Below are 25347 nucleotides of genomic sequence, written 5' to 3'. Positions count from 1 at the left end.
TATCATTGGCACATAGCAGTTCCAACGTACTAACCTACCAGCAAGTGCTAAGCGCATTCACAGATAGAATAAATTAATTCCATTTCACTTGCCTAGTCAAAATTAAGTCAGACGTCTACACACAGACACAGATACAATTGCACAGGTTTGCAAGGACAGAAACTGCCTTCCAACAGTCTTGAATCTGCAGAGTTCTGTGAGAAGGAACTTCATCTTTCAGTATGGTAGAGAGACACCACATCTTGGTTTGCCCAGCTACTGGGGTGTCATTTTGGTAGAGATGGACAGTATTAATTGTGGTGAGTGTATTCTGCTAGTCCCTTCATTCCCAGTTCCAAACACATGTAATATAAAGCTAGCTTTGAACTACCTAGTTCTTGCACCAAACTGAATGCATCACATCTTTTAAACTGTAAAGTAAATTTTCATAATGCATATGTCATGATTTGTTCTCAGAACAGCCTGAAAGACTACCAGGATTTAGAAATGTTATTGATGCAATGGTAAAATTAAATCAGCAACATGTTAGTCAAGTCAAAGTATTAAAAAAGAAAAATCTGTGAAAATACTTTCTGCCTTTCCTCCTGTCCTACTGTTGATAAGTATTTTGGAGGAGGTAGCTAAATACCCTGTCCAAATGAATCTGATTTCCAGGTTGCTGAAAACACCAAAATTTTGTTGTTCCCTGTAAAGAGTTAAAAATGTCACAGAGCAGCCAAAGACTAATATACTACTCAATAGAGAAGCCTATGTAACTGGTTACCAAGTTACTGACATTGGTATGCTTCCAAAATCATGAGCTGAAAGTGTAACAAAGGGAACCCAGAAGGTATGCTAAATCAGCTATGCTGTTACTTCACCACTGAAGATAATTAAAAGGAATGTCAGATAACAGGCACTGTTATATGAAATTTTTTTTCTGCTTAAAGCACATTGCACAGCATGTAAATATAAATATAAAACAGTATTCTTAAAGTTCTATTTAAGGTATAATGCCTCAAAAGACAAAGCTGCAACTTGTTTAATTTCTTTGTTAGAGAATTCAGACAAAGGAGAAGAAAAATTACCCAACTCTTTGGCACAGAAATTTTCTAAAAGCATTCTGAAGTTATTCTACAGCAGAGCAAGCATAGCTTCTGTGTTTGCTTTTACAAGCACAACATACATACATAACATACCATGGAAGACTCCATGACTACAAAGTAGATTTCCATTGACACTTCTTGAAAAGCATTTCCCTTATAAGGTTTCAAAGCACAGTTTCTTTAGCAAAGACGTATTTTCAACATTTGTTATAAACACTTCCTCCTATACTTTAAGCATCAACATAAAAAACTGTATTGTGACAAGAACTATTTTGAAAGTAGTTACTTTACCACCTCAAATTACTTAAAAGAATCACAGATCACAGAATATGCTGAGTTGGAAGGGATCCACAAGGATCATCAAGTCCAACTCTTAGCCCTGCACAGGATCATCCCCAAGAGTCACACCATGTGCCTGAGAGTATCGTCCATACTATTAACATAGAAAGAAAAGACTGTGGAAAAATACAACACAGTATGGCCTTTTGTTCTTTAGTAGTTATTAAAAATCCTGTGTTTAATAACACAAATAATTACATTAAAAAAAAATTATCAAAATACAAATATTCTGAAACAGTTCCAATAGATTTGAAATGAAGAAAAAAGTACCCAAGACTTAATTTTGTAGGCATCTCATGATTTCTGTGCAGATGCATTTGCTAGATTCAAAGAATGAGAAAAGAAAAGAACTTGGGGTATATTAGGAACTTATATAGGTAAATAAATCCAGCCCTTACAGTACAAGTCATTGTATAAAGGTAAAGTACAACACTATAATGCTACAGAAACTTACTATACACTTACATCACCATGAATCCTTGGAGGGAGACGATCTCTTGGAACTCTCTCATAGTCATATCGCCCTTCAGACCACATTTCATCTCTTCGATACGCCACTAAAGACAATAAAAATACAATTAGTGAAAGCCAATTTGTTATGAATAGACAAAAGGATAGTGAGCATAGAAATAAAGGTTCACGGACTTCTCTCAATATTATGTATTATGCACAAGACCTATACATACACTTCCTATTGTTAGCCCTTTAAAATAAGTATTTCTAGTTATACTAGAAATTGCTATAGAAAGTAATTAATGTACTTCAAGTAAAAATAACTCACAATATGTGCAAGAACAACTGAACAACTGGAAATTAGTGTAGCATAATCAGCAAAATTACAGGACTTATAGATACTATAAACAGCTGTATTGAAATATATGTATACTGCAAATACTAGCTGTACATATAAGTGCATACATGTACAGCAATTTTGATACTGCTCTGCTAAAAAATATTGGACTTTAAAAAATGTTTCAACTATTTATTAAATAACTTCTGATTTTTAATAGAACTTTTAATTATTTCATTAACTCAACTATCGAGCAGTCAAAACACAGCACATCATTCCCTTTGATTACATGAATAAAACACATTCTTCATATCCAGATACTTCCTGTTTTAAATTGGAAGCCAGCAGAACACAAAAATTCCTCTTTCCAAAGAAGGGCAGCTTTCGAAGTCAAAATTAGTCTTTAATGACAGATAGAATAAACCATGACCCTAAGAGATTCTAGTCATGCTATGTTGGGCAATACACACTTGAGGAATTCAAACAACTGCTAGAATTATATTTTTCTAAGCTTCCCTTCACAATGGTAGCTCTGCTATTAAAAACAGTCAATAAGGAAAAGTAACAGCAAGTCATATTCAGAAGAAGAAATACATAACATTACCTACTTGCACCAAATAAAAACATTTTATTGGAAAAATAGACTTATGAGGCTATATAGAAATATTAATACAGATGTTAAGAATCAACATGACAAAGGGATTAATAACTGTAAACAGAGGTAGCACTAAGTCAGACGTAAACCACTGCAAAAAATAACAAACACTGACATACTCACTTTTCTGCCAGTTTTAGCAACTCTGCTCCTGAAGACCCATTCACCTTCCTACAAAAAAAGAGACTGAAGTTAGCAAAAAAGTGCATATATATTCATCCTAAATAGATTTTTTTTTTAAGTAAAAGACAGGTAAAACCTAAATGTTTTACCCCAGTGATCTGTCTGAACTAGTACAGTTCCTTACTACACTCAATTAAGAAAGAATATTAATTACTCAGCTAAATTCACAGTATCAAAAAACTTTATGTGACAAATAATTACAGATAAAACATCTTCCTAATAAATTCCAGAATTTTCTTTCCCTTTTGTCATCTTTTACTCGCTATCTCAAATCTCAGTTTTTCTTCCATTCATTAGCAGAAGCTTTTGGAAACTGCTTTCTTAAAAGCACTTAAAAATTATTTAACATATTCATTTAATGTGTATTTATTTAACTGTCTTTAAATATCATTAAGTAAAGAAAAATAAAACTTCATTTGCACATAATGAGAGGTTACAATTTAAGAAAGGCTTTTTCTCTGACAATACACAGTAAATCCTGACAAAACAGCTCTTTTCCTCAACTGTAAGAAGCATTTATATTCAGAGATTTTTACCCTACCATTGGTTCAAATGAACCAGAGTACCTTATTAAAATATTGTTCCATTTTATAAAAGACTTGACCTTAAGTTTGTTTGATAACCAAGACACAAGACTAGTCTGATGTAGTCACAGATTATAAATCAAAAGCTGACTGAGCCAACCAGCTGATCCTGGTTTTAGTAAGGGCAAAAGCTAGAGGATCTGCTGTCCCTGCCCTCTAAGAGACAGAAGAGTTACTAATTCTGAAGCTACTTTTCATCTTGCTGTATTGGATGGTCAGATGTATCATCAGAAGCACCTTCCTGGCACTTTCACAGTAACTGTCTCAACTTTTCTTTATTCTCTACTCAGGGACTTTTGCTAAAGCCTTAAAAATTCACAGCAGGGGTTACATGTACATTAACAGTTCCTTGGCCAACTCCCTGCCCTCCTTCCCACGTTACAGAGAGGGTGCTCCATCTGCTCTCACACTGCCCCCAGAGTCCTCTTTTCTTTGTGCCTAGAACAGAACCTGAATACCCCTCTGTTTTTACATACTGTAAGAGAGAGAAGTAGATTAAGCAAGACATGAAGCATTACACAGTCTTCCTCAATTCACTTCACTGCTGGCCCCTCATGACCAACCCTTGCCCCAGGTTGGATCATTCCTTCTGCCAGACCTGCCCACAACTGGGGAGCATCTGAGCCACCCACAGCGCCCACTCCCACACCTGCTTGTCCACAGCTCACCCACCCACCTCTCACATGTGCAGAGATTTAGGTACTTGACAGCAAGCCTCAGTTTTTTAGACCTACAGCAAATACCAGAAAAGCTGGATTCAAATAATGTTTTCATGTGGGCTTTTTTTTTTTCCATTTTGACAAATACAGTAGTGTCCCTGCCCTGGTGTCTGCAGCTGTTATGAAACTGTTAACTGAACACAACATTCAAAAAGCAACACATTTCAGATAAGTGCCACTGAAGATGAGTGCAAACTTATACATTGTGCTGCTCTGTCAGTCAAACCACCTCCAGCATCCCAACATACATCACTGGCAGCAGGCACCACCACCCATATACAAGCTCCATTATATTATCAGGCAGCCAGGCTGATAAAAACCCTCCCTTTTTTATCACTGTTGCACCTCACTGAAACCAGCAAGCATTATCACCAGTATTCTGACAAAGCAAAACTCAAGCTGGAAAGAAGGCAGAGATACACTATCACAAAAGTCAATAGATGGACATAAAAAAAATATACACCAGAAAAAAAGCAACTATGGAGGTGGGGAAAAAAATCTCATTCATATTTAGAGGAATTAAATGAAGGAAGGTAATCAGACAGAATCAACCACCAGGTACGTTGCTCAAAATATTGGTAAGGTGAACAAGTAGAAGACTAATTTTATAAAGAAGACTAAACAGACAAATTTTAGCTGAGACTAATGAGATAAAGCTAGGATGTATTTGAAAATAGCAGAAGAAAAAAGGATGTTTAAAGGGAGAAAAATGCATTTCCCAGCATTTTGAGCACATTTTATCTGTTTCCATAGAAAAAGAAAAAAATCCATTGCTTAACACGGCTTTAATAAGAACCATGAAGAATATAAATTCTTAAAGTCAATATGAGAATATTCCATTAACAAAGATTCAAGAGATCAAATCTCAAGTTTATTATGCTGTATATAGATTCATCGGTTCTCTCAATAAGTACAAAGGTGTTGTAAAACAAATAAAAAAAAATCTGTTTCTGTTTCACAGCTATCAACATTGCCACTCACTATTTTCTATTAGCGTGTCCAGTAAAAGTAATTGATATGTCTTTAACACAATGACACATAGCCACTTGCTATATTATTTTAAACAATCTCTTCCTAATTTTGATCAGAGGTGACTGTTTTACCTAAAGCAAGGTCTTTATTTTCTCAGATAAGTACATTCTGTGAACACAGAAGCCATTCTATTAATGCAACACAAGCTGCTCTACTGCGATTATCACAGCCCTTTGTCTGTATGGATATATGTATCATTCATGATGCAGTGAGGGCTACTTCATCAAGTAGATTACATAGGTCACTTCAGATTTTTTTGCACATCTGGGTTTTCTTTATCAATTACTATTTTTTATTCTTTTTTACTTTTTAAATAATATGTGCTAAAAATCCTTGATGTATTTGCAAAAGCACTCTAGTATTCTGAAATATTTTGTACACAATTCTTGTCTGTTTACACTTACTTGAGACATCACTCGTCAGCAAGGCTAGAAATACCTACTTCTCCAGGATTCACAATTTTCTAGTGTGTGTTATCATCCTTCTACAGAATCTACACTTTTGTTTCCAAAACATACAGCTCCCTAATCCAGGTGGCTACATCTTGCCTTATGTGAACAAAGCATAAAACCAATGCTGTGCCATAAACCCCGAGACAGGCAGCTGCAATGTCTCCCATGCCACAGGGATATACCTGGGTTCATAATATTACTCTGACAAACAGCAGATTGAGAAATGTGGACCAGTTCTGTCTCTCCTCTGCTTTGGAAAGCTCTCAAAAACTTCCTCAACCTCTTGTCATATCTGGGACAGGCAGAAAACACTGAATAGACACAGTTGTACTTGTAAGATGAAAAGCAGAAGTGTAAGAGTAGAGGAGAAAAATCCAACACCTCAGGAAACAAAATAATATGAAGAGGGCATGAAGAAAAAACAGAGATTCAAAGACAGTCCACCTCTCTCTAATGGCAAATATTAGGCTGTAAGACTTTCAAAAGCAAACAGAAGTATGACTGCAACAAGTCTAGGCATATTCATGTAGATACCAAATCACCTGAGAGAAGCAGCTTTCTTCCAATCTTTCCCAAAGTGTTCACAATCACTTCGACTTAAAACAAGAAAAAAACCCAAAATTTATTTTAAAAAGTCACTGACCACAAAAGTCAAATTAACTCACATCTCAAAAGGAAAAATAGCCAGACATGCGTAAACTGAATAAAATTGTTAAGAGCAGCAGCATTCCAATGAGGATTTACAATCCCATCAATTCTATTTTCTTACCACATCATTCCAATACGTCACTGGGAGTAAGAGAAATGGAGACAACGCATTGGGGGTCATATTAATACAGCGACTGATGTATTAGCACTTTTCTTTGCCTGACCACCTGCAGTTACCAACCTGTCCTTCACCAGTGCCAGTGCCACAAAAAGGATATTCTACCAGGCTGCGATGAGGCTGCTGCGCCCGCACCATCAATGCAAACAAGTGCACGGACCTCCGCCTCCTCCGTGGCTTTGTCTTGCGGCACACTTGGACAACAAAATATGTCAGCTCTCCATACTGCTGTCGTAACAGGACAAAACGGCAACGCTCTTAACAATTACTGCTGAAAGTACCAACCAGTCCTGTGTATTTCACACGGGGCAAAATCACTGCACCAAACCGTCCTCACTGCTTGCACAGGTTGCGCGAGTTGCCACGTCTTTTCGTGTATTTCTTGGTTCCCCTGAAGTCCCAGATATCCCAGACAAAGAATTTACAGGCTACCCTTGAAAAGGGCCGGCGCAAGGCGCCGCGCAAGGACCGATCGCATGGCCGGGGCCGCGCCATCGGCTGGGGCAGCGCGCAGTGCCCCGCTCGCCCAGCGGAGGGGACGGGCGGCCGGGCAGCCGGCCCCGCTCCGCGCCCCGCTGCTCACCCGCGTCCAGCTCCCGGACGGCCCCGCACCTCCTGGACGGTCCCGCACCTCCCGGACGGCGGCCTCGGGGCACCTCCCGGACGGCCCTGCACCTCCCGGACGGACCCGCACCTCCCGGACGGCCCCGCACCTCCCGGACGGTCCCGCACCTCCCGGACGGCCCCGCACCTCCCGGACGGCCCCGCACCTCCCGGACGGCCCCGCACCTCCCGGACAGGCTGCACCTCCCGGACAGGCTGCACCTCCCGGACAGGCTGCACCTCCCGGACGGCCCCGCACCTCTCGGACAGGCTGCACCTCCGCCACCGCTTCCGGCGCTGCCGCCGCGTCAGCGGAACCCCCGCCCTGCCGGGGCCGCCTCCCGTTGGCCGCAGCCTAGCCGGGCGCTGCGCGTCGGCGGAAGCGCGCCGGGATCGGGCAGGGGGGAGCGGGAAGCGGCGAGGAGGGAGCGGGCCGTGATCCCCGAGCAGTCCCGTCGGACCTGCCTGCGCATCCCCCGGTGCCGCGCCGCGGGATGGGCTCCCTCGCGGGCTGAGCCCGCCGAGGCGGGGGCACCGTGCCTGTGGCAGCGCTCGTTTACAGCTCTCTCGCTTCGCGCTTTTGCGGCGTAGGAAGGGACGAAATAAGCGGCTGGTCGTGACAGTGCTGTGGTAAGGGAACCGCAGGGTGATGTTACGACCGAAAGCTTTAGTGCAGCGTGTGGAGGTTCCTGAGCAGTCTGTGGCTCTGCCGCACGTACCGAGCCCTGAAATGGAGTCAAGTCCCTCAGCTGGGGTTTGAGGAGGAAGGGCCGTCACCAACTGAGCTACCCTGCTCTGTCCCTCCTGGGTGAGGTTCTGGGCGAGACCACATGCGATCTAACCAAGCAGCTCTTCTCCCATCTTGGCTATGCTGGAAATCGCTTTAAAAAGACTCTGCTAAGAAAGCGCTTAAGGTGGTCCCTGCTGGTGGTCTGGTGCCCGCTTACTTAATGTCCCTAAGTTTTTGTAGTTAGATTAGTGCACAAGAGTGGTTCAATTCAAACGGATCCTTTTTATGTTCCTCTTTGGCTTGGGCAGACTGTATTCTTTCTTTGCTGCTAGCATTAACTTTATTTACCAGACTCTGATCCTGTTTGATGTTTGCTCTGTGGTATTTAAGTGACTGTGAGATAAAACAGATTATGCTCTGACAGCTTATTCCATGCCCCCTCTGTAGGACAGAATTGTAGCAAGGGGTTAATACCCTTGTCAGGAACCAAGGAGAACATGAGTTTGGTTTCCTCCTTTACCACAGACATTTGATTATAAGCCTGAGCCAAGCTCCTCTGAAACTAATGGTTTGTTGATTTGGGTCTAAACTCTGTTGATGCTTTTAAATCAGGAATAAAATACTGTGCTTTAAGGATCAAGATAGAAGACCTCATATTAGTTGGCCTGAGTGAGCAAGCCTTGAGAAATTTATTCACAAATCATTTATGCTACTTTAATTGATGGAATTATAAATCTGACCTTGCTGCTGTGCACTTAAAGACACAAATTTGTGCTTAAGTTGAAACAATTATGTTAAGTCATGGAAGTATGAGTAAATTTACACTCCACTTGATGCTTCAGAGGCATCTGAACAATTTTGCTGGTGTCCTTATCTGTTCTGGGACAGAGTAGAAAAGCCAGTTACTGAAATTAATCACTACCTTTTCTTGTGATGTCCCCAGCGCTCGTGACAGATGCTGCATTAAGCATATTGGATTCAAGCAAAACATATTCACATGAATATGATCTATTTTTCAGGAGACTTAATCATTGCTGACAGATGGCTCTTGTCAAAGAATGGCTTCTTTTAGTTCAAGTTGTTAGAAAAGACAAAAAAGATTGAATTCAAGAAGTCATTGTAATGAGAGACAACTCTATCCTCAAAGTCAATATGTAAAAATTATGAAGAAGGCATTAATATTACAGAGAGGCTATTACATTAATGAGAATTTTGCTCAGTCCCATGGGGACAATGTACTGGCTTTCAGCTGATGCTTTAAAATTGAGTAACCAGATAATACCTTAAAGATCAGGCAGTAATCCAGGATAAAACAGAAATGTTTTGATTTGTTGGAGAGCTCTAGCAGGATATAGAAGTCAGGCTGTACATGACTCTAAGGTGAGTCTCCTGCAGCAATTAGAAAGCTCAGACGTTGTTTTTTGGTTGGTTTGTTTGGGGTTTTTTTCTTGAGGTAAGGGAATATTTACTGTCTTTTCTTGTCAGCTGAGCAGAGAGACTGGTGATCAAGGAGAAAGAATGTGATGAAAATGTTAAATTTTTATTGGACAGTTCTATGAAGTCAGAAAATTTCTGAAATAGAAGGCCTCTCAGCCTTGTAATGGTGAGTCTCCGGATGACGCATCTCATCTAGAGATTTGACTTAGAGCTTGAACTGGCATTTTTTACTCCTCCCACTAAAAAACATCAGATAGTAAATGGCGATAGCCCTACAGTTACAGTACTCTGTCTTCTATTAAAGTTGTGCCTGTCCAGTGAGCCAGACGTTAAAAAAAAGAAATCTTTGCACAACAGTCCTAAACATTACAAATTGCTAAAAATATTTGGGCAGTTGGAACAGGAAAACTGTTACACTTAAATTTGTTCAGGGGACTAGAAACAAAGTTCAACCTCAACTGTCTGGCAGCCAGCACTCTAGGGTGCAACTCTTACAGCTTGCTTCTGGAAAAAGTAGTGTGTAGCTGTAAATGGTCATTCTGTAGGCTGCCTTCATTAATAATGTCCTAACAACTGAGCTATTAGGCCTGTAGTAATCTCTGTATGATGTATCACCTCCTTTTTGGAGGTTTGCACTGTGGTGCTGTGGAATATTCAAGCTGACTTCTCTCCAGCCATGCTGTTCTCCCCGGCGCCTGCCCATTACAAGGAGAGCTGCTTGATCTCCTGTTACAGGGTGCTCCAGCCCCTCTTGTCATTTAGGCAGAGTGAAATTGCTGTCTTCAGACACTTGAGGGTCACCTCTTCTGTTTTCTCCTCCATTGCTGAATATATTAGCACTGGCAATTTACTATAGCGCAGCATTAAGGTCAATCTTACCAAGTCCTTCTATCTGCTACACATCTGGAAAACTCCACTTCAGACCATCTATTCACATGGAATGTTGCCAAGTCAGTTTGATTAGGCTTGGCAAGGATACTGATGCCAAGCAGAAAGGAATTTGGGATAATGAATCCAGCCTGCAGAACACCAGATGCAATGTGTGGCCTTTATTGAAAATTTATTCTGTTTTCATTTGCTTAACCTTTATGTTTCCATTTTTCCTCATGCCAAAAAAACAGTCTCTGAACACAGAGAACCTCAAAATTCAATCACTTGGAAACTGCCACTCAAATGAATTGTGATATAATAAGCATGTCAGGAGAAAGAAGCAAAACACTTGGATAATCAATACCTATTGGGAATATCAGGTCTTCAGATGGCTGAATCATGAAATGCCTGAAAACATCAGCTGGATTAGAGTATAATATTAGTTATTTTGTTGGCACTTGGTCAAGCAATCTGTTCAGACTAGCTACCCAAGAAGTCCCATAAGAAACTCTGTGCTATAGCAGATGTTGCTTTTAATACTTCAGGCTTTTATCCCATGATCAGCTTTTGTCTACATTTTAAAAATTAGTTGGTCTTGCTGAAGAAATGGCTTGGTCCTCAGTTAGAAATACACTAGAAGTGCCAAGAAGCAGTAATAAGGCTGTAGGAAACTGGACAAGGCGGTAGCAATTGTGTGTAGGTAGTGGATCTGCTGTACTATTTGGTGTGCTCTTTCAAAAGGGCCGTGTTTTGATCTTAAATTTTACTCACTTAGCTCTTGGCCTGAACCATGGCTACAGAATGGATCAAAGAGAATGTTTTACACAGACCTTACATCACTTAAAATTTTGGGAAATGTCCAGATGGGAAGAAAAACATTGGCTGTTCTTTCTCTGGTTAGTTCAGTTACTCTTCACCTAGTATTAGAAGATATGTATGTGGTTATAGCAGTATTTTTTAATTGATTCATTGTTTCCAGACATTCTCAGTTTCAAGACTGTAGAAAAGATTGGAAATTAAAATGGCTTTGAAATTTCCTCGTTTCCTGTGGGGATCAAACTTCTTAATTAGGAGGAGGAAGGGAAGTGCTTCTGTGGGAGAATGCTGTCTTTTGGTCAGCTGTGGAATACGCTTGCGGTTCTAGAGGAGTGTAGAAACCTGAGCAATAGCTACAAGAGGAAATGCATGCTGCTCTAGTGTCTTACTACATTGACTTTAAAATGTATCTCTCTCCCTCCCTGCAATAATTAGGGCTCTGCTTTAGGGAAGCTTTTTTTCCCCTTAACCTGTTTTATGTCAAATGCAACTGAATTGATAATTGTATAAAGAATCAGGTCATGCAGGTACTTGAACAAAGGTCAGTAATTTCACATACATATGGCTCACATACAACAAAAATGTGTTTGGATCAGAAGAGGAGGAAGGAACGTATGTCTTCTGTAGCACATGAAGGGAAACACTAATTTCCATGTAAAACGATGTAAGGAAGATAAAGGGAAATGAGAGCTTTGCTTTTCTGCAACTTTGTCATGGCTGTCTGGGCTAGGTTTGAAATACAACTGAAAGTCTTGGAGCTGTTTTTTAATTGATTTCTCCATTGAATACAGTTTAACTCCTCTCTTTCTTCTGTTATCAGAAAAATGAGTGGTGGGTTGGCACCAAGCAAAAGCACAGTGTATGTGTCCAATTTACCCTTTGCTTTGACAAACAACGATCTGTACAGGGTAAGTTTTAAGAGCTGCATTGTTTAGATTTAATTTGCTGTCAACAATTTTGAGTGTAAAATCAATACTGATATAATATCAGTTTACCGTGATACATTTATTACTAATGAAATGCAATTGTCTGTTGCTAAATCTTTTCATTTTGTTTTATATTTCAGATATTTTCAAAGTATGGGAAAGTTGTCAAGTAAGTGACCTGATATGGCCTTCTATTTTTGTACCTCTCATTTTAAATATTTCATGTCTTTCCTTCACTTGAAAGTCTTGAGCTTTGTATAATTTAAGCATGAATGTAGAACTTTATTGAAGTTCTGTTCATTTTAATAAAGTATAGATTTAATTTAACAACTGGAAGTTCTTGCAGTTATGTTCATAATACAAGAATATTTGTACTGGGGACAGGTTTTGCTAACTATTTCCTAAGAGGAAGTAGAATGTCGTTACATACCATCAGTCTTTTCTCTGAAATAGTTGAAATAGTATTATTCTACTAAGTATTGTTCTCTTTCCCTTGAACACATGTGGGGCACAATGGATAAGTGTAAAAGTGAGAGCTTCTACTTATGTTAATCAGATATCACAGTTCCCACAATTGCAATGTACAGTTCTCTACTTGTGATTCTAGAGGGACTTGTTATTGTGACTGCTTAGAATTTTACCTAAAATTAGATGTAAGGCTGCATTTGAAATCAGTAAGAATTGAAGTTGTGTGGGTTCCCACTCCCTGCCCTGTCTTGTAATTTTTTTTTTTTTTTTTTTTACTGCATCTAGATCCTTTTTGAATTTCTCAATGTGCTATTGAAGCTGTTTATTTCAATGTTAGACTGAAGAATTAACTTCTTATGTCATGTGAAATAACACATGTATCCATAATCCTTGGATTTCAGATGGAGATATTAGCATTTCCTACTGTGAACCTGTTTAGCTGATTAGTCCTACACAAACATAGATTTCTCAGTTTGGATGGAGTTCAATACACTGGTTTTCAGCAATAATAGCAGTGATAAGATTACACCTGAATTTTCCTTTCACTTCCAGTATGTGTAGTTCCTTCCTTCAAGTCATCCAAGGGAATTAGGAATGACACTGTCCCCAGAAATACCCCACATCCTTTTTTAAAATCATCTCCACTCTACCTATAAGCACATGGCTAGGTTAGCGGTTCCTTTGAATTTCTGTTTATTGAGCATTTTTATTGTTAGATATACTTTAACCTTTTTGCTATATAACAAAGCTACAATTCACTGAGATCTTTAAGGAAAAATGTCTCTGAAGTCATTTTAGTGTATCAATAATGCAGTTATTTGTTTCCAGAGTTACTATTATGAAAGACAAAGACACCAGGAAGAGCAAAGGAGTTGCCTTTATTTTATTTTTGGATAAAGAATCTGCACAAAACTGTTCTCGGGCACTTAATAACAAACAGGTAAATTGTGGAAAGTCGTTACGGCAGGAGGGTTGGGTTTACAGTCCCAAAACATTTACCTTTTCTTTCCAATTTTCTGCAGTTGTTTGGAAGAGTAATAAAAGCAAGTATTGCCATTGATAATGGAAGAGCAGCAGAATTCATTCGCAGGCGTAACTACTTTGATAAGTCTAAGTGTTACGAATGTGGGGTGAGTAAAACAAAAAATGTAGAGAAATGGAGAAAAGTTGTGGGTTGAGATAAGAACAGCTTAATAATTGAAATACCATAAAATAGTAGTAATAATAGTAAATGGTAATGAAAATGAAAATAACAGAGAGAAATAAAACCCAAGAAAGGCAAGTGATGCAAATGAAAACAATTGGTCACCACCAACCAATCAATGCCTAGGCAATCCCCAAGCAACAGCCCCGCTGCCAAACTTGCCACTAGTTTTATTGCTGAGCATAACATCATCTGGTCTGGAATATGCCTTGAGTGATTTTGGGTGAGCCATCCTGGCTCTGTGTAACCCCAACCCACTCAGTGCTGAGGGGGGTGAGCAGCAGAAAAGGCCTTGACTCTGTGTAAACTCTGCTCAGCAATAGCTAAAACATCCCCATGTAATCAACACTGTTTCCAGGACAAATCCAAAACTATAGCTAGCCCCATACCAGCTGCTGTGAAGAAGATCAACTATCCCAGACAAAATGAGCCCAGAATCTTAGCTGTTGTCTTCAGTTTGGCCATTGCTCATCCTGCCTGTGCTGTTAAATTTATTTTTTTTTTGTTGATATTATTAACTTACATAGCACATTATGTCATTTTCAGGAATGATGGTACCCCTTCTGTCTTTTATTAGAGATTCTGGGGGTGGGGGGAAAATATGTGCATATTATGGATGCTTAACATGCTGACGAGCAGATAAATCTAAGTGTCAATATAATGCTGCTTGAGAAAGAAAATCTCCTAATCTTTGCTTCAAAATGCCTGCTTTTGCTATATCTTTAGAAGTTCACAATACAGTTGGCAGTAAAATAAGCATTGGAAACAACTGTTTTATGTAGAAGTGAGTTTTAGATTTTAGGCAGTTTCTGACTTTTCCTGAATTTAATAATGTAGGACATTGAGATTTGGAAAGTATTTAATGTCTAATACAAACTTGATTTATATTCATAACAGCAAAAATGTTGTCTCACTCCTGTGTCTTAACTTGTTAATTCTGAGGTTTCTATCTTGCATATAAACCGTGTGCAGTATATTCAGGTATTGCAGCAGGCAAAGAAATCTTTTGTGTTCATGGCTTGTTCTTAGTTTGCAGTTAAACGTGCATATCACCAACAATCTCCTAATTTCCATGGCAAGCTTATAGGGAGGAGTTTGTCTTCTGTGTGCTATTTCAGCATTCCATTTATCCTACTAATTGCTTCCATTTTTTATTCCGTGAACTGTCTTATATTAACTTCCCTCATGATATGTTTTAACATATAGTTGTTTGTAATGGTTTCTCTTAAGCAATATTTCATTTTCTCCAAGGAAGCAGGACACTTAAGTTATGCTTGTCCTAAGAATATGCTAGGAGAGCGGGAGCCACCGAAGAAAAAAGAAAAGAAGAAGAGAAAGAAAATAGTTGAGCCAGAAGAAATGTACGTATATTTAGTTACATGTTACTACTTCTTTTAGGAAGCTTTCTCATGCTAAACACTTAAACTAAAGAACTTTTATTCTTTTTCTCTCTGCACAATGAAGTGAGGAGGAAGGAGAAAGTGAAGAGGAAGGAGAAGACCCTGCTCTGGATAGCCTCAGCCAAGCCATAGCTTTTCAGGTACAAAATTGAAGCATTGCATATTTATTATTATTTTTTAAATGCAACTGTATTTCCTTCTTCAGTTGCTTTTCAAAAGCCCTGAGATACATACATAGGTATGTCTGCTCTATAGCACTCAGGGGCCTCTTGTTTGGCAGCAATAGTTGGTAACTGTAGTTGCATCTTCACATTGCAGGCATGTTCAGTGGGATCTTGTTTGGGTTTTCTGCACTTTCATTATTGCTGGTTTATGTGTATTTATTTTGTCTTATTGTTGCAGCTTTTTATTTCCTTCAAGCTCCTTTGCTACTTAGTTTTCTCTCATCTCTGTTGCAGTTCCCTGCTAGATTTCTGTTCACAAATCCCTCTTTACTTTGTTAACTGAGCAGATGGGAAAACACAGTTATGTACGAATGACTGTACACATCCTCTAACCTCACTGGATTATCCTTGAACAACATCTCTTTCTGGGGCACTTCCTTTGCCTAGTACAGTCCATTGCAGTCTCTAATAGACTCATCTCTCAAAACATATTGAATGCATATTTTATTATATAGATAGATTGTCTGACATCTGTATTACTGCCTTTATTACTTGTTTACACACTTTTGCTTCACTATGCTGAGCAAGCCTGACCTGGTATCAAATTTCTTGGCTCCCTAGTCAACAGCTGTTCCCTGTGTGCTGTCCCCAAAAAAACCCTCAGGAGTTATTAGCACAACTTTGTTCTGAATCAGACCGTAATGAGTGCAGAATTTTTACATGATATAGTCCAAAAAATTAATTCAAATATGCGCAATTATCCCCCCTTTCCCCCAAAACTCCACAATTGAAAATAAAACCTATAAAGCCAAGAAATACTCCCATATCTCTCACCATCCAAAAATTTTATCTGGTAAAAATAGGAAGCTTCTGTTTAAACCTTTAGCTGAATAACCTTCAGTAATAATCCCTAAAGGCGTTCATTATGTGAATGAATGACTGCAAAGGACAACTGTTAGAAGACTTGTTAGTGGAACAAAGCTGATTCAATAATGTCAGTTTAAAACATGAGGCATTCTTTGCTTCAGATCTCAGCTGCTCTATAGTTTTTTTGCCCATGGCAAAATTCCTCTTTTTGAAAATACGGGATACTCCATGTGGCCTGCATTGGTGTAGAAGACTGCGTGTAAAAAGTACTTTCAGAAATGTTTCCTAGTGCATTGATCAAACAGTTTACCTGGAAATGTAGATAAACCCTTGTCATTTTCTAACTTATTTAATGATTCAATGTGTATGAATAATTAGCATTATTATTTGTAATACATCTTAATTTTATTTAGTCCTAGCTAATACTTTTCCTTCTTTCATTGTAGCAAGCCAAAATTGAGGAAGAACAGCAACGATGGACACAGACTGCAGGGGAATCTTCAATTTCAGATGATTCAAAACGTCCTCGGATTAAGAAAAGTGCTTATTTCAGTGATGAGGAAGAACTTAGTGATTGAAATAATACTATTCTATATGTATATATAATATATGTAGTGTACCTTTTGTAAAGTGATACAAAGTGATCTGTAATATAGGTTTGTTTTGGTGTTAAAGACACTGAAAATCCTTTTGTATTTTTATTCTGTCCTCTCACCTTCCTGTCTTTTTATACCTTTGTCTCAAAACTTCACCTTTCAAGGCGGCTTCTTAAGAAAATGGTGTGTTCCTACACTTAAATCCAGAAGAGTATCTTTGAGAATTCTTCTTACAGTTACTGTCTAGACCCAAACCCTGGAAGTGAAATCTTTCCTAAGAGAATTTCCCACAACTTTTTTCCCAAGAGGATTCCTCTTAGGATGACTGTTACCACCACTGATTCTTTATGTATTGGTCTGTTTATTACCTGTTTGGAAGCAGGAGGCTTTAGCAGTACTTTAGTGGATTATGAATCTTGCACTGTTCCTCTTCATAGTGTTAAATTTCAGCTTTAAGCATTGTACTAGTCTTTTAACTCCTCAGGCAATAGATGATAAATTACTGTCACATCAGCACTGTTTCTCCTGACTGCAGTTTGGGTGCCTAACATGGTAATTATGGTTATCCATGGGGTTTTAAATATACTTGTATCTAACCTGGGTCAGAGTTCTGTGTTCACAACCATCTAAACGTGTTGGTAAAATGCAAAAGGCACAAAGTTTCCTACATACTTTAATTAGCTTTGATGTATACTTGGAACCATCATGGTCTCTAAGCAAAGTGCATCGGTACCTAGTTTGCACATAAAGCTGTGAAGACCTTTTAAATAGTGTCTCCATTCTTACCTCCCTAGGGTTCTAGTCATGTTCTCCTGTATCAGTGATTATTCCCAAAACCACAGACACATGGTGGTAACTGTTTAAAAAGTCTAAACTTTTCACTTTTAGAAAGCACAACGTTAAATATATTCACACTTGGAAGAAGAGATGAGCTGTCCTCTTTTTCTATTTTCAGTTCTTCCTGTTTAACCATCAGGACTTGATTTTCTTCCAAATATTCAATTATCTGTTCTTAATATTAATTTACATTCAAATACATAAGGTGCAAAGCAAAGAAACGCACACACACACACTCTCTAAGATAGCGTAGTCTCATTCAGAAGGTCATTCTTGTCCTTGTTTTGCTCCATAAACACAAGAATTCAGAAACAAGAATAAGGCAATAAAAGATTTTTCTCTACAAGCTACTCAAGCCATCGTAATAAGGAGGAATATTGGGTTCTAGACATAGGAAGGTCTTGGACTCAGTAATCAAAGAAATGTTTTTAAGACTGACTTTTTGCTGAAAGTACTATATATTAAATCTGAGGCTTCCTTTACTGAATTTTGGAAGATCTTTTGATACTGAATAGCAGAGTGCTCAAGTGCCAGGCGTAACTTCATAATAATAAATGCAAATCACTCTACATTGTGTATGTAAGAATGAAGCCTGAGGAGTTCTAAACTGAGCTAAGGAAGAAAGTCTTGCTGCCAGCGTACTTCTCTGCAAGTGCTAGGTTAGGGCCCAGTGACAATCAAAAAAAAAAAGAAGAAAGCGAAACAAGCAAAAATATTGGGCCACTACCTAAAATTGGAGTTTGTCTTCAAGTACCATATTCAATGCTGTTTTTAAAAAAAGATAGAAAACTAAAATGTGACAGAGGACCAGTTTGACATTGTCCATGACTTTGGTTTGGGAATATTTGGTAGCTTGTAAGAGTTAAGATTTCAGTGAAGTGATTAGGCAGCAAGTTTCAAGCTTGTATTTCATTACACTATATAATGTAATAGTGGAACTTACTGCTAGGAGACTTAACGGTCATGCAGTCAAAAGGATTAGACTTGTATGTGAAACAGATTTTCAGATGTTGGTTTTAATAAAGTCTCCACTCAGAAATATCCTCACTTGCTGGCTACCTCTAATAGTTAAAATATATAGAGGTATTAACGTAGTCTAGAAATGTATTGTTCTTGCACACGTTACTGTTTCATATTTGCTACTGGTGTCTTGTCAGAAAGCATAAAACCCAAACCGGAGCCTTATTCTGACCTAATAAAGTACTTTTTCAAGAGTTGCAATAGCTGAAGCGAGTTGATATATCTTTCTATTCTGCTGCTCCTGCCTCACTGCTTTCCCAGTAGGATTTGCTCTTGTCAGCATGAAGCAGTAGCTCAGTCCAGACTATTACAACTGACCCAGTGTTGTTCCTCCATGCTCTTTTGTTGCAAGCATAAAATCACTTGAGGTAGGTGACATTGGAAGAGAAAAATAAAAACGAGCCTGCTTCTGTGCATAATGGGCATCTAGAATTCCTTACCTTAAATCATCTTGCTGTAACAATTTTCTTAACTCTGAACTTTTATAAGCAGTGCTTATAGTTTTTTCCTTAGAGTCAGGGTAAAGAAGAATACACGTAATGCCTAAATCATGATCTAGAGGGACTTGGGACGAATCAGATTTATGCACTTCACCTTCTGAATAATTTTAAATGTCTTTTCTTTATTAGTAAGATAAAAAAGCATTTCTAGGTGAACACTAACCTAGAGCACTAACATTGGATAACCATTAAGTTAGATAGTGTGAGTACCTGTTCTGCTTGCTTAAATCCAAAATTGTTTTTGGCAGGAGCCCTGATGCAGCTGCCTCATTCTGAAAAAAAGGCCAGAATTTGTCAATGAAGTCTTCTTCTGATCTTTGAACGTGGAGAGGTTTGCTCCTGTTCATGTCCACCATCACCTACTGTAAGCAGCGTGGCTTCAGGTGGCCATCTGAGTCCCATCAGCACTGAGGAGCAAGGGGGACTGTTAACTAGGCTCCTGATTTAGATCAGGCCAATAGGGTGCAATTATTTTGCAAAGCTTCAGCAAGAGTGGTGCTTTTGCCAGTTTGGTATCATAAAACACCAACTCCAGAAACAGAAAACTGTTGGTGGGTGTATGGCTCTGGGCCACACAAGGTGAGATTGTGTAGCCTTGTTATCAAAAGAAGAATAAAAATCACCTTGCAGAACACCTTCCTGTTAGAAAAACCACACGATTGTCTTCTGAGGGGGTTGTGTGTAGGAGGTGTGATGGTTTGGGGTTATTTTTAGTAATTTGAGGAGTTAGCTTAGGCTAGCAAGCTGACGGCTAGTTTTAGAGTAGAGATAATATGGCTTTCATTAGTAGCAGACTTTTTTTTCTAATAATATCAAAAACATGTATCTTTCTGCAAACATCCACTTATTAGATTTCGTCTTTCATAGTTTCCAAACAGCTTGAAAATTGTCAAAATGTGTTCTGGGTCATAGGATCTCTTGTCTGTTGAATGGCTAACAGAGTAGTGTCTCAAAAGCCGCTAGGAGATGCCTTTTATCTGTCCTTGTGGAAGAAGGGGCTATGGAAGTGAGATAAGGATGATTACCTTAACTGAATATAAATGGTATTACTCACACTGTGCCTTTGCAGCACTTGTTAAAACCATTGCAGCTATGAGGCACAGGAGTAAATTTAGTCCGTGTTTAGCAGGCTCCCCCTATGTTCTTGGCATATTCAGATTACTACTCTCAACAGAGCAATAGAAGGGACTGCAAATACCAAGAACTGGTTGTAGCTAAATAGATGATGTCTGGAACAAACTGTAAACACTTTGGCTTCTGGGTCATTGTGTTCTCTGGGATAGCCCTTTAATCTGCAGAGATGACTTACTGTAGCATGGGAAGGTGAGCTGCACCTAGCAGACTGTCTAGCTGTAGTCTTCTGAGGCAAAAATTGTTAAATTGCTTAGAAAAGCTAGATGTAAAATGGGATATTTTAAAATGCCATTTATGAAGTGCTACTATATGCACTTCTATTTTGCATCTGCAGTATGTTTATATATTCTGTCACTATCCCACCATTGCTATTCTATAAAAATATTTCAAATAATATTCTTCCAAATGTGCTATCTTAACTGGTATTGGATCTTGCTTCTTTTTAGTATAAATTACAAACCCATTTTTAGATATCCTTTACTCAGCAGCTTTGTTTATCTTAACAGAGTGAGGGGTTTTTTTTCTGTTGCTGTTGAAGGCAATATTAAAAATTACTACACTGTTCCTTCTTTAGAGAAAAAGATGTAAAATGGAGAGTTTAGTCACTTTTAACACACATGACCTTGTTTTTTGTATCTATTCTGGTATCTGTAAAACATACCCTAGTAAAGGAATAAGCTGAGACTCTCCATGTAAAAAAAAGCAATACTTCTTAAGCTGAAGAATTGTACAGGTTTGAGAAACAAACCTCCATCATTGTCAGGCTAACCTTGACCCTGCTGTGCGTTCACACAGACAAGGTGTGTGTTTATGCATGTATTTTATGGATGTGATGGGTAATACAGCAAGCAGAGGGTTACAGAACTTGTGGCAGTAGAATGTGATAAAAGGGTGTGAAACATTTAACCAACTCAGTAAGGCAATGTAGGTCACAGTGGCTTGAAGAAATACCACAGTTACTAATCTGAGAAGTTTCCTGTCTGATGAATAGAATGCTCCAGAGAATCAAAAGCAACTCTGAGGTTTTAAGTTCATCAAACGCAACAGCCACAAACCTCCATCAAGATGAGCTAATCCATGGAAATTCAGTTTTATCAATGTGCAGTTACAGGGAATTAGAAGGCATCCAAATTTAGATACTGCAACAAGCTCAGTGCAGTACAGCAAAAAATGTCACTTGGTTGCAGGAGTAAAGATGCATTATTTTAACCGTGTATGTGGAGGCAGAGCATGTAGATGTGTTCTGCTCAAAAAATAGATGTGGATATGGAAGAAGGAGAGACCCAAAATAGAACCAAAAGGGATATTAAGGACTCTGTGGCTATGCTGTGAAGTTCTAAGGCGCTGAACTGTATTTTTAGAGTGGGATAGAACTGGTTGTACTGTGTTTGCTTAACTGAAGAATGAGTGTCTTATGTCTGAAAATTATAAACCTTTTGATAGTACAAGTTTGTACTGATGTTCAAATGCTCAAGAAAATGAGATGAACTAAAGGAAGATACAGTTCTACAAAGACCCTCACTTGGGATGTCTTTGATGTATGAATTTGATTAGGTGGCAAACAGCCATCTGCCCATGAAGCCTGGAGCCATGAGGGTGCATATAAAATTAAATGCCTGAGCAGCCTGTGGCAGTTAGGAAAGATGAGAACATGCAGTACTTAGATGTGATGGTTTTGAGTTCATGAACCTTGTATCTGGAATGAGTGATTGTAGTGCTCGATATTACGTTCTTTCAAAGAAAGTTTTTGAAGATTCATCAGCTAGATTTATTTTTATTTGCTGCAGCATAACATTTTTAAGGAGTGTTTTTACTGTGGGAGGCTTTCAGAGGAAAAGCTTAACAGAGGAAACTCAATTAATTAAAATCTGTAACACAGTTCTGCAGCAAGGGTGGATTCTCTGTGAGTCCCATGCTTGTGGTATCCTGGAGAATGCAGGGCCCCAGGGCCTTATTCATGTTCATATTTAATTTAGCTGAAACTGCTGGAGAATGTCCAGAATCCTCTCTTCATTTGCTGCACAATTTAGGTCAAGCCCATAACAAAGTACTTGAGTTCAGGACAAAGTAGCCCTTGCAAAACTTTCACTTTTTTTCACTCTTATGTTATTTGTTCTAGGGTGGTGGGTTTTTTTCTGTATTGCACACCTTTGAAATGGCAAACTGGTTGACAGGAAGTTACTTAGTTCCCTTCATTTTAATGTGGTAGGAGCAGTGCACACAGATTGCTCTGCTGCTTTAAAGAAGGGGCAAGGAGTAATTATTGTAACAGCATTCTCTGGATGCTATTTCACTGCTTCCAGTGGCTGGGAGCCAGAGAAGGAGGGAAGGAGGCAGACAGGACAAAGAATGAGTAAGCCAAATTTCCATCCAGAATAAGTGTACATGAGTTACACTAAACATTTTCAAGTTTCTCTCTACAAATTCTCCTCCTAACTGTAATTTAGATCAGAGTTTCTGTGGATAAAATTTATGTGTCTGTCTGGATTACATAGGTGTAATAGGTCTAACTGCAAAGACTTTATTTCAGTCACATAGAAGTATAACTTGGATTATATTAATTCAAATGAAAGTTACTACATTTTCATGTTAAGTTATCTTCATGCTTTAACTGGCTTCTCCTGGGGTGCAATGACACCTGTCTGATAGAAGAACTACTTTTATAAACTATTTTTATGTAGGTGTTATATTTAAATAGATTCTGAGATGAGAGGCTTGAATGCAGACAACACAGTAGCTCTGTGGAAATTAACAAGATATATTCTTGGTAGGAGAGGAAGGAGAACTTCAGAAGTGAGAAAAAAAACAAGGCAAATAGCAGGTGAGACTGAGAATATTGGTAATGCACAGTTCAGAATAAGGGACAAAAGGGAGCAAAATAGTTTACTAAAAATCAACACACACAATCACCTGTAGCATTAATCCCCCTCTATTTAAAGAAGGCTCTTACAGGAAATGAGTGATTTTGCATGTTGCAGTGAAGGCTTGTTTTTCACACTGAACTCAGTTATCTGATTTTCTCAGGTGCTAGACTTCACAGCAATATGGCAAACGTGGATACAGCTCAGCTTTTTTTGACAACAAAAGCCACAAATGACTTCCCAGTCCATCTTTTGTGTCAGCAGTTATTGTTCAAGAGCACTTTAGCCAATAACCAATAATAAACTTGTAAGAGCTAATGATGTTTCTGAAAGCTAGTGTCTCTTAAACTCACTTCCCATCTCTCCTGTCCCTCCTTCCCCCATGGGATTGTCATTGTTCAGAATTTTCTCCAATTTTTCCAACTGTCTGGATGACAAAGTTGTCCTGTCTCTATTCATTTCTCCATTGATATGATTTATGCTGAGGGTTTTTTCCTTATTCATAACATGCTGTTTGTTTTTCTGCTTATGATAGTTTCCTCCCTAGATTCTTTACTCTCAGATGGAGGGATTTCTGTTTTATGGCTTCTTATCTGTTGATATCCAGTCTACAGACCAGCTTCATGATATCTCATTGTAACTGTACTTTACCTGCACGATGTTTTCAAAAAAACCAATGTTGCTTTCCAGCTATGCCATTCATTTAGTTATTTTGTCCAATTACTTTTCCACTTTTATTATCATTGACTAAATGTAATATTTAAATAAAGGCCTAGGTTTCCAACCAAGGGAGACTTTACTCATTCCGTTTTTTTTTTCTTCACTAAACTGCTAATAATGTGAGTGGTTCAGTTATCTTCTTTCTTAGCCCATCTATTTTTAATTAACCAAAATAAAAGTAAAATGTTTAAAAACAACCCTAGCGAGCTGAAGTGAACAACTAATAATAAGTTTGTCTAATGTTCTGTTCTAAAATTACTTGTATTAATAATGAATAAGGCACAAGAAATTAATTTCAGAATTTACTGACTGGAAAAGTTCCTCTGCCATCTCTGTTTCTTCTCGTATTATCACAGTTCCTTCACATAATATGAATTAGTTAAATTTAATTCACTGAAATTATTTAAATATATATGATCATCATTAAATGAATTATATCAAAACCAGCAATGAATTACGCAGGCTAATGTTTGCTGCCCTGTTTGTTGACAGATATATCACTCTCAGGCTTCAGCTGGTGAGAGAGGCCAACAAACTATATTTCAAATGTCTAGACATATCCCTCTGGAGAATATTCAAGAATGGGTTTCATACATGCCTCCAGTCTGAGTGACAAGAGCATTATTCATTGATAACTGGTTTAAAAAGATGTATTTTATGCCATAGTATTGTGATAGGCAGCATTTTTTGTTGCTGTGTTAAAAGGCTTATTAGCTTTTCCATTATATTTTTTTCTTTCTTTTTTTCTGCCCCTTTTTAAGGGTTTCAGAGTTCACTGTGGAAATATGCTGATGTCTGGCAGAAACTTTAGAACCTACTCACTTTAGAATCATATCTTCCTTTCTAAAATAGAAAACAATGTGCTGGGGAATCTCTGTAATATTTGTACATTATTTCAAAGATACTGTCTTAAGGTTATGCAGTTCATTTATTGTACTGCTATTCACTTAGAAATAAAAATAAGCTGTTTGTCGCTTTTAATAAGAATAAGCCAACCAGTAGATGCTTTTTTACATTTTGATTTATATTTCTATAAATCCATAGTCAGGCTGTTTCCAAATGTTCATGTTTCATACTAGCACCACTACAACTGAGTCCTGCTTTAGGGAAACTGCATTTCAACTCAAATTTCAATCACAAGAGGGAACTGAGAGAGTGGAAGGAGCCTTAGTAGACTCCTATCATTCACATGGCATGAATAGTTTGTTAAGTAACAGGAAAGTCATACGAAGTGAAGAAGCCGCTTGCTAAGAAGAATTGCCACACAACTGGTCATTCACTCTTACTGATTTCCTAACCCATTCAGAGAAAGTGGCTCAAGTTTCACTTCGTAAAAGTATCATTAATCCCATTAATTTTCAAACAGAGTCACAACAGAATTGAAGCAGTGAGAGGTGAGAACTTGGAGCTCACTGGAGGCAAAATCAAAAAAAGGCAATTCCTTAAAAAGCTGTGATAAAGGCACTATTGCAAACTACTTGAAAGTGAAATAAAATATGAGTGAGATAAGAGCCCAACTTAAGTAAACC

The 25347-nt window shown here is 38.3% G+C and overlaps 2 protein-coding genes across 7 annotated transcripts in view; one reads left to right on the top strand and one right to left on the bottom strand.

The window, feature by feature from the left end:
- PPHLN1 (periphilin 1) overlaps window positions 1-7225 on the bottom strand; it is a 65891-nt gene extending 58666 nt beyond the window's left edge. For 2 of the 4 annotated variants that reach the window (XM_050324493.1, XM_050324494.1), the window contains exons 1-4: window positions 6729-7224; window positions 6382-6435; window positions 2993-3040; window positions 1890-1981 (exon numbers count right to left, since the gene is read on the bottom strand). In XM_050324493.1, the coding sequence (XP_050180450.1) occupies window positions 1890-1981; window position 2993 (93 nt within the window). In that variant the 5' untranslated portion in view covers window positions 2994-3040; window positions 6382-6435; window positions 6729-7224. Of the gene's footprint in view, window positions 1-1889; window positions 1982-2992; window positions 3041-6381; window positions 6436-6728 lie in introns of all 4 variants that reach the window. The other 2 variants (XM_050324495.1, XM_050324492.1) reach the window with 2 other exon arrangements.
- A 440-nt stretch (window positions 7226-7665) lies between these two features.
- ZCRB1 (zinc finger CCHC-type and RNA binding motif containing 1) lies at window positions 7666-18804 on the top strand. Of its 3 annotated transcripts, XM_050324499.1 has the most exons (9): window positions 7666-7898; window positions 9484-9601; window positions 11942-12029; window positions 12188-12216; window positions 13344-13455; window positions 13538-13645; window positions 14971-15080; window positions 15184-15259; window positions 16597-18804. In XM_050324499.1, exons 3-9 carry the CDS (start codon window positions 11946-11948, stop codon window positions 16726-16728), a joined length of 651 nt encoding a protein of 216 aa, XP_050180456.1. In that variant the 5' UTR covers window positions 7666-7898; window positions 9484-9601; window positions 11942-11945; the 3' UTR covers window positions 16729-18804. The 3 variants fall into 3 exon arrangements, with proteins under 3 accessions (XP_050180456.1, XP_050180457.1, XP_050180459.1); XM_050324500.1 differs by lacking the exon at window positions 9484-9601; XM_050324502.1 differs by lacking the exon at window positions 13344-13455.
- Window positions 18805-25347: the final 6543 nt, after the last annotated feature.

Source organism: Myiozetetes cayanensis, unplaced genomic scaffold (assembly GCF_022539395.1).
Source record: "Myiozetetes cayanensis isolate MyiCay16 unplaced genomic scaffold, myiCay2020 scf3, whole genome shotgun sequence".
NCBI lineage: Eukaryota > Metazoa > Chordata > Aves > Passeriformes > Tyrannidae > Myiozetetes > Myiozetetes cayanensis.
The sequence above is the reverse complement of the archived record's forward strand: the minus strand, read 5'-3'. Positions and strand labels throughout refer to the sequence as shown.